At 36.4% G+C, this 16,273-nt stretch overlaps 1 protein-coding gene across 3 annotated transcripts in view; it reads left to right on the top strand.

Moving 5' to 3' along the window:
• Positions 1-16,273, top strand: part of RB1CC1 (RB1 inducible coiled-coil 1) — a 91,148-nt gene that overhangs the window by 28,477 nt on the left and 46,398 nt on the right. For all 3 annotated transcript variants that reach the window (XM_060610525.3, XM_060610524.3, XM_060610526.3), the window contains exons 6-8: positions 4,423-4,625; positions 5,993-6,419; positions 11,244-11,414. In XM_060610525.3, the coding sequence (XP_060466508.2) occupies positions 4,423-4,625; positions 5,993-6,419; positions 11,244-11,414 (801 nt within the window). The remainder of the gene's footprint in view (positions 1-4,422; positions 4,626-5,992; positions 6,420-11,243; positions 11,415-16,273) is intronic.

Below are 16,273 nucleotides of genomic sequence, written 5' to 3'. Positions count from 1 at the left end.
AAGTCAAAAAGAATAAGTAAAGCTAGATTGAACGAAGGCGTGATATTAAAATGCATTATATTAAAACAATTTAAATAGAAGATGAAATGAGGATTAATCTAGAAATAAACAGTCCTAGCAATATCTAGTGATGCAAGTTGACATGTTAAAAACCACTGAAGGTTCTTCCAGGCGAGGATCAACACAGAAATAGGAAGGGGGGGGGGGGGCATAAAGAGTAGCAGCGATTGCATAATAACTTCATTAATCTAGCAAAAATCCAGAAACGATATAATACAAGCGATACTAAATATAAAGTAATGAGAGTAATACAATCCAGTATACCGCTTGTTAATTAATTTAGCCAACTTTCTTTTTATAGAAAGATAAATGTACAAGAAAATTTTAATGGCAGTATTTATAGATGACAAAGTGGATATCAAAACATTAAACAGAAAAAAGTGAAATTTATAATAAATTATGAGAGGGGCGCCTGGGTGGCTCAGTCAGCTAAACCTCTGACTTCGCTCAGGTCATGATCTCGTGGTTTGTGAGTTTGAGCCCCGTGTTGGGCTCTGTGCTGACAGCTCGGAGCCTGGAGCCTGCTTCTGATTCCGTGTCTCCTTCTCTCTGTCTGCCCCACCCCCGCTCATGCTCGCGCTCTCTCTCTCTCTCTCTCAAAAATAAAGCAACATTAAAAAAATTTTTTTTTTTAATTTATGAGACAGATAAGTCAGATCTGTCTTGGCCTGTCAACACGGCTAAATGCTAATAATTTCAGGAAAACTTAATAAAATATAATGACGTATAAAATGTAATGACATGTTCATACCAGAATTATTTCCTATAGCCAAATGGTAGAAACAACCCAACTGTCCACCAGTGGATGAAGAAACAGAATGTGGTATATCCATACAATGGGATATTATTTAGCTTTGTCTGGAAGGAAATTCTGATATTAACCATAATACGGAGGAGCCTCGAGGGATAGATATGCTAAGGGAAATAAACCAAACACAAAGGACAGATATTTATACCATCCCAATTACACAAGGTACCTAGAAGCGTCAGGTTCATAGAGACAGAAAATAGGATAGTTACCCAAGGCTGGGGGGTGAGGGAGGGTTGAGTTCATTGTTTATTGGCTGCAGTTTCATTCTGGGATGATGAAAGACTTCTGGAGATGGGTAGTGGTCATGGTTGCGTGGCAGTGTGAATGACCTAATGCCACTGAATCATTCAAAATGTGTTAAAACAGTAAGCTTCATGTGTGTTTATAATAATTAAACAGTAAATTAAATATTTTAATGTCGCTCTCATAATCAGAAAGCTCTTATGGGCTACATTTAGTTTTTTGTATCCCAAAAATCCGGAATGTATTTATTTTTTCTTACAGATAAAACCAGAGGAGTATCAAAAGAGTAATACATTTTAGTAGCAAAGAGGATATATTATTGCAGTGCACGGGTGGTTCAGTATTTGGAAATTTATTAATATAATTAATTGCCTCAGTCATTAATACCGGAGAAAGCAGAGAGTCGTGTTAAATTGTCCAGATGAGACATGTTAAAATTCAGCAGCTCTTCCTTTTTTTTTTTTTTTTTTTAATTAAGTAGGCTCCACACCCAATGTAGGGCTTGAACTTATGATCCTGAGATCAAGTTACACGCTCTGCTGACTGAGCCAGCCAGGCACCCCCAGCAGCTATTCCTAACAAGTAAACTAGCTCTAGAAGGAAACAAAATAAATAAGATACAGAATTGGCCAAATATAGAAAATAATCCGCTTTCAAATCAGCAAAACATTAGAGCCATTTTTGCATAAATCGCCATCCAACTATTCAGTATTCTTTTGGAACTGAGAAATGTACTGAAATAAGAAAATGAAAATGAAGTGGTAAAATTAATGGAAGAAAGTGAAAAACATCCATTTTAGTTGATGATACGGTTGTATATTTGGAATGTTCAAGAGGATTTAATAAAACTCTATCAAGAATTTTGATAAGGTGGCTTGGATATGTGATAAATATATAAACATGCACATTTCTTGGCACTGGGCCCTGCTTTGGAATAGAAATGGAAAATACATTACAGTCTCAGTAGCAAGAAAAAATACATAACATGCTATTTAAGAACATAAATTATAAATCAATGAAAAGACATGACATACTGTTCTTAATATTTCCAATCATAATGTTAATATATTCTTGCACTTAATGAATTGCACTCAAAGTTGCCACGATGAAGCATTTTGCTTTGGAGAGTGAGGAGGAGCTCTTGAGTTTTTTTGTTCAGTTTGTTTTAAATAAAGTGGACTTTAAGTTTATGGGGAAGGTTCAGTGTCCAGGAATATCTAGGAAAGTTAAGAGAAATAAGAATGGAAGGTAGAGGAAATAACGTGTCTTTCTCAGATTTTAAAACACACTTCCGAGCTACTGTAACCCAAACCATGAATATGTCCGTGCATTTTAAAAGGAAGTAGAGGTGCTACAACCATGACAGGAGTGTGATCTTCTAGATTCACCTTGCCAGAGTTGAAATTTGGTCACCCCAGTTGTGGTGTGACCTTGGACTCAGATACCTTCATTAGTAAAATTAATAATAGATTTTTGTTTACTGAGTTATGTACATATTAGAAAATGCACAAATTATGGGGCGGCTGGCTGGCCCAGTCAGCTAAGTGTCCAACTTCAGCTCAGGTCGTGATCTCGCGGTCTGTGGGTTCGAGCCTCGCGTCAGGCTCTGTGCTGACAGCTCAGAGCCTGGAGCCTGCTTCCGATTCTGTGTCTCCCTCGCTCTCTCTCTGCCCCTCCCCCGCTCATGCTCTGTCTCACTCTCAAAAATAAACATTAAAAATAAAAAAAAAATGTACAAATTATCGCACATTCATTTTTAGCACATTTTCACAAAGTGAAATTTTAAAATATGGTGTCACCCCAAGAAGTCCTCCTTCATGCTTTCTCCCAGTCATTGTCGCTTTTCCATAAAATCAACCAATATCCTGACTTTAAAACCATAGATTGCTTTGCTTCTTTTAGAACCTTAAATAAATGGAATTACAGTTTGTTTTCTATTGTGTCTGGCCTCCTTCATTCATCTTATGTTCCTGAGATTCGTTCACGTAATTGCACGCGTTAATGGTTTGTATTCATTGCTGAGCAGTTTTCCGTTGTTCAGATATGCCACGGCTTATTTATCTACAGATACTGTTTCAGGTTTTAGACTGTTGGGGCTCAGGCTGCTGTGAATATCTTTGCACGTTGTTTGCTAACGTGCTGCTAGCGTTCAAAGTGATTGTACCCACCATCGAATGTTCTACTTGCTCAACAAACTCACTGATACTTGGTTTTCTTGGTGCTTTTAATTTTAGTCATTCTGATGGGTGGGAGGCCATTGTAATTTAATTTGTATTTGTTTGATAGTTAATAAGGATGAGCAGGTTTCCATATGTTTATGAGACTCTTCATATCCGTTTTGTGAAGTTATTCTTCTAATTTCTTAATTATTCGTTATTGGGTTGCTAATTTTTATGTAATTAATTTAGAGTGGACTTCATATCATCTTTATATAAGCTGTGTATTTAAATGCTGAAAATATCTTCTGCCACCCTGTTGCTTGCCTTTTGCCTTTTCGTTCAACTAATGACGTGTTGTGATGAATTAAAATTCTTCGTTTAATGTCCACTTTATCAAAGTTTTGCTCTTGGGTCTTATTTAAGGAACACGTGCTTATCTCAGAGATACGAAGGCAGCAGCCAGGGTAGAGGTGCTGGTGTGTGTCTGCTATGCTGTCTTCCACGAGCGCTCCTTTTTAGAAAAACGTCTGTGACATTTGGATCTGTAGTCACCCATAATTGATTTTCATATTGTAGTAAAAATGGAAAATTCACTTGATGAATCAAGCACTGTACCTTTTAAAATTTAATAATGTGTATTGACCTCCTCATACCTTTATGAGATGTAAAGATACTTCTATTCACACCTATATGAGTATATAAAGATACTTCATCTTATTGAATGCTAAATGGATTGCGTTGTATAGACGCACATAATTTCTTGGTAGACAGTGAGGTGGGTTTTATTTCATTTGATAGTTGAAATAAAGAACCTTTTAGTGTTTTTTTGTTCATTTCTTTAAGCTTTTATAGGGTAAGTTTCTACGAGATGAATCACTGCCAGACGATAGATGCCGTTTTACTTTTAATAGTTATCGTTGAGTTGTCCTCTGTAGATGCTCCACCAACATATAGTCCCAGCGGGGGTGAGTTAGGAGTTTCTTCCTCCTTACTGTCGCAACAACAAACCGTAGTGATAAGATAAACTAAAACGTTGCCTTGTCATGCTTTGTTTAAAATATATTTACACTGCATTCATGCATACAGGTAAATATACATATGCAAACACTACCTTCTTTTACTGTGTTTCTTTCTTCCTTTTTGATACAGGAAATGTATGAAGTTGCCAAGAAACTTTGCTCTTTCTGTGAGGGTCTGGTCCATGATGAACACCTTCAACACCAAGGCTGGGCTGCAATCATGGCCAATCTGGAGGACTGTTCAAATTCTTACCAAAAGCTACTTTTCAAGTTTGAAAGTATTTATTCAAATTATCTGCAATCCATAGAAGACATCAAGTTAAAACTTACTCAGTATGTTTGCCATTAAAATGGATACAACGTTTGGTTAAAGTACCTTCTCAGTTGTTTTAGTAACTGATTTCATTTCTAATAATTTCTTGTATAATACTTGTTCATTTTTTGAGGCTTTTATGATGACTTTGACGGATTCTGAAATTTTAAAATTATGGTCAATTTTATTCACCACATGTTTTATGGATCTCCCACATTTCTTTTTCTTACCTTGTTTTCTTTATGTAAAGGGCTTAAGAGACTTTGGAAATCATTTACAAACCCAAGAATCTTTGCCTCCTTCTTGCCCTGCTACCAACTTTACACTAAAGGCAAAATATAAACATAACACATCTAATGGAAATGGAAAAGTTTTCAAACATTTGGCAATCAAGGAAAATTTTGTTTTCCTCTTTAAATACTGCCATATGATGTAGGCTTGCTGAGATGGAAAGAAGCCATTGTGTTCTAGCTGGCGTTTAGGGGGTTTTCTGGTTCTTTGCATATAAGCACATCTGATAGCCAGTGGTTGTTTTGGAAAAGGGCTATAATGAATATAAAAACATAGCAATAATTCAGCATGAATGTAGCCTCTATTTTGTGTGTGTTTGCTTTCAATTTTCTACATTCATTTTTTCATTTGTTTTTACATTTTTTGTTAACTTTGAATTGAATTGGAGAGAAGTAACATCTTTCTAATTCAAATGAACCTTATTCAGATTTTTTATTTTGAGGTATGAGTTAGATTTTGGCTTTGCCAATAGGACAGATCTCGGGAAGGAAGGGAGTGATTACTTAAAGACTAGAAAGTTTTTAAGAGTTTGTTTATATGACAGCCTTTTCAACTGACTGTTGTTTGGAAAGTTCTCTTAGATACATTAGTTTCATGTAAGAGCTTAAAGCATTTCACAGATGTTTTTACAGCAATCAAATCATCATCACTTCATCTTTCCCATAGCTTTCGACAGCATACATCTACCTGTCTATAGGGTGTAATGAACGTGAGCGTTACCTTAATCTTTATTAGGACTGTTAATTTTATCCTGTGCTTTCAGCTTATCAAAAAATACTTGATTGCCTGAAGGGACTGTTGTGGTAAATCATTTTTGTAAATTTGAATTTTTATGTCTTACGGTTTGATGAAAACCAACTGTTCACTTGTTAAGTATAAGCTGGCCACCTTTACTCGAGGGTGGTATTTTAATGTGTTCGTGCGTTAGTTAACCTCTAACTAGGTTTCTTTTAAAGAACATAGACTATGTATTTATAATGTAAAAAATAGATGGTAATATTTATGTGTGTAACAATTAAATGCTATTTCTTTGAAAATGCTAGTCTCTAACTGGAGCAGTCTCGTTATTTTACTGACAGATCTTTTGTATTTTAAGTTTAGGAACTGCGGTTTCAGTCATGGCCAAGATTCCGCTGTTGGAGTGCCTAACCAGACATAGTTACAGGGAATGTTTGGGAAGACTGGATTCTTTGCCTGAACATGAAGGCTCAGAAAAGGCTGAAATGAAAACCTCCACTGAACTGGTGCTCTCTCCTGATATGCCTAGAACAACTAACCAGTCTTTGTTAACCTCATTTCACAAGTCAGTGGAACACGTAGCCCCAGATACCACAGATGCTGAAAGTGGAAAAGAAATGAGGGAATCTTGTCAAAGTACTGTCCCGCAGGATGAAACTTCAGTAGATGCTAAAGACGGTGATCTGCCTTTTTTTAATGTTTCTTTGTTAGACTGGATAAATGTTCAAGATAGACCTAATGATGTGGAATCATTGGTCAGGAAATGCTTTGATTCTATGAGCAGAGTAAGTCATGTTAATTTGATATTTCTTGTGTCATTTCAACTATTTGAAGTTACATTATTTATACTAAATATTTTATATGATGGGCCAATGGTATTATGTTATAAGTAGAAATAATGAGTCTTGGCGTGAGACTTCAAGGATTCACCCTTGGATAAATCAAGGATAAATCAAGTCTTTTCACTTGTAACCTTATTTATGAATGTACAGTAAATTTGTGATGACTATTCGAGGTCAGAGATGTAAAATTTGTCCTGAAGTTCAGAGCCTTGAAGTGTCTACTCAAATGGTGAAGGTTTCGGTGGTAATAAGTTTGCAATATTTTTTTTCTGACCTTGTAATATTACTTAGATGTTTTAATATCTCCTATTCTTTCATTTGTTCCTACAGCTAGGCTCTTACTTCTACTAGGTAAAACTTGAACAGTCTTAACGTCTTCATTCTTATGCCTTAAGTACTGAGCTCTCTGTAAATATAAGTAGATAGGTAAATGGTAATATTTGGCCACCTCTAGCCTATCATATTTCTTAATTTAATAATGGATCAGATGTTCACATTTATAAATGCTATAGAACTTTCAAGGGTTTTTTGGAAAATATGAAAGATACAATATTTGATTTTTATAATTAAACTTTTTTTAGGAGGGAGAATGATTTACATTCAGTGAAATATACAAATTCTTGAGTGGTTAGGCCACAGAGTAATACCACCCCAAAGAAGACACTGAACGTTTTCATCTCCCTGAAAACCTTGTGTATGTCTTTCCAATCACCATCCCCCCTTGAGGGAGGTCTTTCTGACTTCTAAAAGAAACTTTAAATACTATATCTGCCTGAAATATTTTGAAATTCAAATTTTAGACATTGTGTTCTTGGTTGTATTTCATAATTATAATGAGCTTGTATTTTGGATTAAGTCCTCCCCCGAATATACTTACAAAGACTTTTCAGCATGGGGAATAAATATCTTTTAAAATGTGATCCATAAGCTGATGGAAAATCTTTGAAGTCAGAAAGGAAGTTGATGGGGCACGTGTTTCAGTAATACAGAAATAATGAAATAATGTTTTAAAGTCAGCTATTGTCTAAAGATAACGAGCACAGTAGTTAACCATGTTTAAAAGGGAGCTCAATTGGAAAAGAGATTTGATCTTTGAACATTGAGAAAGGCAGTGCCTTGTCTGGGTTGCCTGGAAAATAGCACATTTCCTTTCAAAATGGAAAACCTAAAAAAAAATAAATTCTAGGTTTCTTCTTAATTCTTTAACTGTCTACTTCCTTGATGACATCCTTTAAAGGAGGCATTTCTTTTTGGCCATTTATTATTTGTTAACAAAGAAAGCTTCAGTTAAGACATTTGCCAGGGCATGGGAATGTATAATATATGATGTAAAGATTACTGACTAAAAGGAGTGAAAACTAGGGTTCCTGTTTAAAATGTTGACATTTTAGTAGTCTGAAAATTCCAATCTATGATTGTGGAAAGGCAAGCACATGATTGTAATTAGGTGATTGAGATATCTATATATTCAAAAGGATTTGAAATTGGGTTTGTGTTTGCATGGTTAAATGAAGTCCAGCACAGCCATGTAAGTTTTACTCATGTTACAAAACAAGGGGAAATAAACAATGATCCTTTCCTGGCTTAATGAAAATTCACAAGAGTTTATAGCTACCGAAAACAGAAGTTAGCTAGAGTAATATCACTGGGGTGTCACGTTATTGACCTGAATTAATGTTTACTTTCATAGTACATACCAACAATATCTGAAGTCTTTGTGGTACTTAACATGGCCATTATATTGTAAAAACAGAATATAAATTTTTATCTGTTTATAGTTACTTGTTATGAAACGAGTTAACGTAGCTTAAAATACTGCCTGTAATACGGCACTCTTTTAGTTGAGCATGCCCATTAGATTTAAAAAAAATTCTTCAAAAGCAGTGAAAACCTATTTTGAAGAATTTGTTTATATATATCTGCCTGTATTTTACACAGTGTGGGATGGTGTATTGGGATATACTGCATAATAAATTGCACTTGCCATGTTGTTTTTTATAAGGTTAATATTTTTCGTGGTAGTTTTGTGTATTTATTCTTAATACTACTAGTGGGATTCTAAAGACACATTGAAGGGAGTGTAGGACTTCTCTCGTGTCACAGGGTGCCTTCCTTTGATCTCACATTTGTTACGTAGTTGCACAAAACAGCTAACTAACCTGTTTGATTCTCTGATAGTAGTACTTTTTGCCAGTGAACTTTAAAATGTGCCAAGATTTGATGTTCCTCTTCTCAAAGCAAGTTCTGTTCGAAGCCTTCCTTTCTACATACCGATCCCAGTTTCAGCAGCATTTGTTAACATGTATTTCCAACTGGCAAAATCAAGTGTCTTCTTTCAGGAAACAAGTCAAGATGTAGGCGTTACGGAACTAGCCTAAGATTGGACATCAGAAGGGCTTAAATCCTGGCACTGCCTTTATGGATTGCCCCTGCCCGTCTATATGGCATTGGAATCCTGTTTTATAATACTTGGGGGATTCTCACAACCTACCTTTTCCCCTCACGTACCAAGAAAAATTTCGAGTTGTTTCTGCGTTTTTGTGTACTCACATATTTTCTTAGGTCGTAGTGTGTTCATATTAGAACGAATCTTGGATATTCTAGTTCAGGTTATACCACAAAAGGCAAACGTTCATATATCTGATGATGAATAATTGGAAACATGCACATTGAGCTCATTTCTAAGCTGTTCAGAATAATACCAGTGTAATTTATTGACTTTTGGTTTAGTATTTCATTCATGATTCTTGTGATCTTACTGGAATATTGTTTATGCAATGGGCATGCATTTAGAGGTGGGATGGAAAGAATGGTGAGGATGAGAAAATTTTATTTTCTTCTCTTCTAAGACAACAATAATGTTAGTCTTTGTAGATGTCGGTGGAAGAGTCCAAGAGGGACAAATAGTGGAAGACTGTGTTCGGTTGCTGAAAATTCGCTAAATAATTATTAGTAGGATTCTGTGGTTTAAAATACTATTTTAAAAAATTGTTCCAGAGACTCTATTTGGAATTTTTATTTTTTATTACTTGTGGACAAATGGAATAAACCATTAAGTAGAGTAAGATTTTAGGAAGTCAAGTTACATAGCCTGTGCTCAAGTGATTCACAAAATGCTCCTCCATATTAATATTGTCAGTGTAGTTGCATCGTACTTTCAATGAATTAGGAAATACAGAACTATCAGAATTAGGAGCTCTGGTTTGGGGGTTGTTTTTTCTTCTTTAAATCATCTCTGTCTGAAGCCTTTGTGTAGTTGTAATTTTGTACAGGCGAAAAATTTGAATCTATTTTAATCCTTTCTTTAGCTTTTTATCGTCTTAATGATTTATAGCTAGTCTTTGGTTTGTACGTTATCTTGGGTCAGAAACGAATACAGATTAGACTCAGTTACCATGAAATTAAGAAAAGTGAGGAAATGTTAATGTACGCACAAGTTTTCATTAATAGGCAGATGGCTGCCTGTATTTAAGTAGTGACTCTGTTAACTTTTTTGTAGTGTTACAAATGCAGCCTCTTATAAATTACGCTGGATTATTGATAATAACAATAAAATAGCTGAGTTTTAACTGCTTTTGTATGTCCTGTCTGTACCAAACACTGTACGTTGGATAATTTATGGTCCCTTTGATTGTAGAGATTAGGGAAGGCATCATGAAGGAGGCAATATTTGACTAGGACAGAGATGGGCTTTTCAACAGCTAGGCAGGATAATCAGTATGAACAGAGATCAGAGCTAGAGAAACACAGGGCTTGTCTGGATGTAATGAGCAATTCAGTTTGAAAAGAGGATAGGCCTGGAAGGATTTGCTCATATCCGGCCAATCAGCGAAGCCTTCATTGTGTGCTATGTTTTTTGGATGTCATCGTGGGCAGAGGGAATCCATTTGGGTATTTCAACAGGAGACAACTATAATTAGAAATAGAAGATACTGTGGTTGATACTCACACGGAGATATTATTAGGAAGGTGTCAGAAACAGGCTGAAAATGTATGAGAACGATCAGGCATTACAAAAGGGTTGGGAGCTTCATAGAAATCATGCTTCATTCTGAAATCACACAAGACATAGTAAAAATGGGCTAAGTACTAAGTCCTGGATCATCTGTGTTTATGGAATGAGAAAACAGGAGCCAGAGAAGGGAACTGTGGAAGAACCAGTGAGACCAGTGAAAGCTTCCGGAGTTCCGGAGACGACATGTGAAAACCACTGCCAGTGTATTCTTTCAAGGGAAGGGGAAGGGTGTAGAGAGAAATTTGTTAGGTTTCATGAATTCCAGAAAATTTGTGGAAGAGTAAGAAAGTTGGGTTGATCAAGCAGATTTCTTTAGGAGATAGAGGCTGAAAATAAAGATATCTGTAGGAGGGAATTAAGTTTGAAGATGTTGATACATTTTGAGGGAAATTGTGTTTTTAACTCTGCTTTATTTTATAAGACCATGAAAATAACATTTACGGTGTGACACTGAGGACTGATGAAATTGAGGCATCGATTGGAAGGTAGAATTCCAGGAATTCTGCCTTCCAATTCCAATTTCCAATATACTTCCTGGAATTCCTAATTATGTATTCCAGTATAATCAGTAATTTTTTATTAACATAATTCTCTTGCTCTCAGTTTTGTGAAAGTATAACTTAGATTCCCGTGCATTTACTTTTCTGTATTTTTCAATTTTTTTCTCCTCTGAAGCTGTGTATCAGAGTAGTGAGAAATGTATTTTAAAGTATTTGCTGGAAACTTCATTCATATCTTTTGTTGTTGTTCAGCTTGATCCAAGGATTATTCGACCATTTATAGCAGAATGCCGTCAAACTATTGCCAAACTTGATAATCAGAATATGAAAGCCATTAAAGGACTTGAAGACCGGCTCTATGCCCTGGACCAGATGATCGCTAGCTGCAGCCGACTGGTGAATGAACAGAAGGAACTCGCTCAGGTGCCCATTCCAAACTTCTCTCGGGAAAAGCTGTTTGTAGTTTCTCTACCAGTATTTTATGTGTGATATCAGTTTGCTGTGCACCATCATTTCACCTCATCCTTCACTGTTAAGGAAGATGGCGTGTTCTTAATGTTCAGGTTTGATAAAATAAAGCAAGCCGAGACCACTTCAGGTAGTAACTGAAAGATAAACCGTGAAAATGTTGTGTGCGGCTGGGGAAAAAACATATGTGGAAGGAGCATGATAAAACAGCCCTTGTACTAAACACTTGAGTACTTCCTGCTCCCCCCTCAAAAGACTACAAAAGAATAAATGAGATTTCTTTCCTTTTTCTTTTTTTAATGTTTGTTTATTTTTGAGAGAGAGCAAAAGACAGAGTGCGAGCAGGGGAGGGGCAGAGAGAGGGAGACACAGAATCCGAAGAAGGCTCCAGGCTCTGAGCTGTCAGCGCAGAGCCCTGTGTGGGGTTCGAACCCACCAGCCGTGAGATCACGACCTGAGTTGAAGTCGGACACTTAACTGACTGAGCCACCCAGACGCCCCAGAATAAATGAGATTTGTAAAGGTACAGGAGGAAAATATGAAATCTTTCAGGTTACGAATACTTAGGTTTTTAGGTCAAATTTAATGCAGTGTTCTAAGAATTCTGTTGTCAAGTTAGGTTAAAGTGATGGAAGTGAAAGAGTGGTTAGCCTAGACGTATCCTGCCACTCTAGTGACCCACCCTCGAAAGTACTCTGACAAAAGAGTTGACTTGTATAATCTTGATTCTAACACACACTTTTCTAGTTTAACTTTCCTCTGCCAGTATTTTCCCTCCAAATGTGTTCTTACATTAGAACGTACAAATCATTTTAAGTGGGTACTGATGTTTTGCTTCACCTGCATGGCATTATACGCAGTGTGTTGTAGGTAGATAAAACATGTATAGCCTTGCTTTATTCTTTTTAAATAAAGTTTAAAATACTTAATTGCATTTTTATAGTTTCTTAATTGAATTCATCTGTAATTCACAGACTCTCCTTTTTTTGTTTGATCGTGTATCCAGCCACCGTGTGAACTGGATCCCTTTATGTTGTGCATTTACACTGACTTTGAATCCTAGTACGCTGCTGAGTAGAATGTGATAATGGTGTCCTTGTTTAATTTCTGATCTACAGGAAGGGTTATTTCACAATTATAATGTTTCTAGTAGTTTATTTTTTCTCCTTGTCCTAATAGAAACCTTTTATCAAATTAAGAAAGTTAATAGCTTCTAATCTTGAACCATCCTTGGATTCTTGGAATAAACTCAACATGGGCATAATATGTTGTCTTTTTTAACATTTTGGTAAACTGAATTATATTCGTGTGTGTGTGTGTGTGTGTGTGTGTGTGTGTGTGTGTGTATTTATTTATTTATTTATAGACAGAGCGAGAATGTGCACAAAGGAGGGGCAGAGAGAGGAGTGGGGAGAGAATCCCAAGCAGGCTCCGTGCTATCTTTGCTGACTTGGGGCACGATCTCAGGAACCTTGAGATCATGACCTGAGCCAAAATCAAGTCAGACACTTAACTGATTGAGTCACCCAGGCTCCCCTGTATGTATTTTTCATTTGGTACGTATTTGTCAAGTTTGGGCATCAGGGTTTTGATGGCCTGCAAATAAGTTGAGAGATTTCTTAATTGGAACATTTAGTCCATTTATTTATTTATTTATTTATTTATTTTTAATTTTTTTTTTTTAACAGTTTTTAAATTTTGTTTCATGTTTATTTTGAGAAAGAGAGCACAGTCAGGGGAAGGGCAGACATGGAGGGAGAGAGAAAACCCCAAGGAGGCTCCACACTGTCAGCGCAGAGCCCGAGGCAGGGCTTGAACCCGTGAACTGTGAGATCGTGACCTGCGCCAAAATCAAGAGTTGGGCGCTTAACTGAGCTACCCAGGCGCTCCTACTTCATTTATTTAATGAAATTACTGAATATTTGTTTTTAAATGTACCATTTCCAATTTTTCTTCTTTTTTTTCCTTCAATTATGTCTTTGTGCTTTTGCCCTTTGGATTATTTTTATCATTTAAAAGTTTTTGTTTTTAAATATTTAGTATTCTGTCTTCCAGATTAGCTTTTTTCCTTTTAAGTAACACATGCATCCTTGTAAGTTTCATATGCATTAGAATATCCTGTAGTATCCTTTAGTAGCATATTTAGTTTTTGTCATTTGAAAATCTCGTTAAATCACCTTTATTTCTGAAAGGTGTTTTCTCCTGATACGGAGTCTAGGCTGTCGACAGTTTGTTTTTCGCACATTGCCTTTGGTTTGGTTGTTAACAGTTTTACAATAATATGACAGGATGTGGTTTTCTTTGTATTTCTCCTGCTTTGGGTTGGGCACATAGTACTACAGGAAGCTGTGGCTTACTGACATGTCTTTTGGTAAAATTCCCAATCAGTTTCTCTCCAAATTTTGCCTTTGCCTCACCCTTTCCCTTTTCCTTCATTGGTTCCAGTTACACACGAATTAGACCTTTCATCTCATTCTTTGCATTTATTCTTATTTCCTGTATTTCCCATTTGTTATATCTATCTGTGCTTTATTCCGGATGTTTCCTTTTGACCTAACAATTGGGATTAATTTTTTTTCCCACTGAATAGCTGTTACTACGTCCATTTATTGATTTTTAGTTTTTGTTTGTTTTTTAGCTCTACAATTTCAGTTTGGTTCTTTTGTTTATATAGTTTCAAATTATCTACCAAGATATTCTGTCTCATCCATCATCTCTTTGATGAAATTAACCATATAGTAATTTAAAAGTCTGTATCTGAGCTCCATGCTTGTGCCTGTGTTTCTGTGGACGTTTTTGTTGTTTCTTACAATTAATGTGGTCTTGCCTTTTCATGTGCCATTAGGCATTATTTTTGATAAGAAAAGCCAAGGAAGCATGAAGCTTCTTCTAGAGAGAATTTGTGTGCGTGTTGAAAGGGCAGTTACAATCTTAGATCATCTTAATCCAGTTTCAGGGATTTAGGTGATAGAAGTTGGTCTTCCAGTCCTTGTGTTAGCCAGTCTGCTTTTGTAGACTCGCGTTCCATAGGATATAGCTTTGGGGGTACTAGGACAAAGTGTGTTCCATCATCCTTTTTTTTGGCTGGCACCGATCTCCAGTTTTTTATTTCATAGCTCCGTGAGAATGTCAGAAGGATTGCTTGTCTTTAAAAAAAATTTTTTTTAACGTTTATTCATTTTTGAGACACAGAGACAGAGCACGAGCAGGGAAGGGGCAGAGAGAGGGAGACACAGAATCTGAAGCAGGCTCCAGGCCTTGAGCTGTCAGCATAGAGCCCGACGTGGGGCTCGAATTCATGACCTGAGCCGAAGTTGGAAGCTCAACCGACTGAGCCACCCAGGCGCCCCAGGATTGCTTGTCTTTTTATTCTTAGTTTTGGACTCTCTTCAGGAATCAACACTTGTCTCTAGGCAAAGCATTCCTTAGTTGCCTAACTGGCCTCTCTCGGTTTCCTCCTCCTCCTTAGATACTGGCCCTTCTCCTTCACTGCTTTCTTAGGTCTCTAGTAACTAATGCCACAGGAAGCTTGGTCTGCATTACCATTAAATTACAATTTATCATTACTTGAGACAGCTCTGAATTCCTGAAATTTTGCTGTTTCTCCGATGTCATTCTTTTTCACTTTAACCCTTGATAGAATGAATCAAACAATTTAGTTAACCAACCAGACTTCTCTTGATGATTCTTCAGGTTCTTTCCAGTTTTTCAGGTTACAAACACTGTTTTAATATCCTAGCACTTCTCTGTCTTAACATGCATGTTCTAGTATTTCTTTAGAGACAGCCTCCAGTAATGGAATTGTTGGACTAGGGTGTTTGTGCATTTTAAATATTAATTAGTAATGTTATACCCTCCATAAAGGAAAAATCAATCAACACTCCCAGTAATTAATGAGAAGAGCTGTTTCCCTTATATCAGTGTTTCCCATCTATTTCCTCCAGTTTTTTATCCTAATGTTTTTCTGTAAGAATTTATTATATATGTAGTCTGGGTAATTCTTTGTCTATTGTAAATAATACAGATAACTGTTTTTCTCTTTGTTGATAGTGTTATAAAAATTGTTACACAGAAATTTTGAATTCTGCTGTAGTCCGATGTATTAGTCATTTTTCATATTTAATTTTATGAACTCCTCATTCCTTTAATGAGCCACCTTTGGGGGTGCCTGGGTGGCCCAGTTGCTTAAGTATCTGACTTTGGCTCAGGTCATGGTCTCACAGTTCATGAGTTCTGTCAGCACAGTGCCCACTTTGCATCCTCTGTCCTTCTCCCTGTCTCCCTGTCTCAAAAATAAATAAACATTTTTTAAAAAGTTTGAATCTCCATATTTCTTTATAGCTATTTCCCTAATTGAATAAACCAGGGCTTCCAGTTTTCTTAGATTATCTATTTCGTCTCTTTGGTTCCTTCAAATCTCTTGGTGTGTGTAGGGGTGTGTGTGTGTGTGTGTGTGTGTGTGTGTGTGTGTGTGTGTGTGTGTAATACTTTTTCTACAATCAGGCAGCTACAAGGAATGGTTTTACATATGGTTGTATTTTTTTTTTTTAAATCTGTTGCTGATGTTATTCTCAAATCTGCATTGGATTCAGCAAATGGACTTGTGTCATACAAGGATATGTCATTTTTCTGGAAGTGTAGTTGCCGTGATGAAAGGCTAATGGTACTTTTTTGTTGTCTTTAAAAAATGGAAGAAGGAGGGGAGCCTAGGTGGCTCAGTTGGTTGGGCGTTGTTGGACTTCTGTGCAGGTCATGATCTCGCAGCTCATGAGTTCGAGCCAGTTCAGAGCCTGGAGCCTGCTTCAGATTCTGTG

This window comes from Panthera onca, chromosome F2 (genome assembly GCF_046562875.1).
Source record: "Panthera onca isolate mPanOnc1 chromosome F2, mPanOnc1 haplotype 2, whole genome shotgun sequence".
Taxonomy (NCBI): domain Eukaryota; kingdom Metazoa; phylum Chordata; class Mammalia; order Carnivora; family Felidae; genus Panthera; species Panthera onca.
Note: the sequence above shows the minus strand (reverse complement) of the source record. Positions and strands in the feature narration are given on the sequence as shown.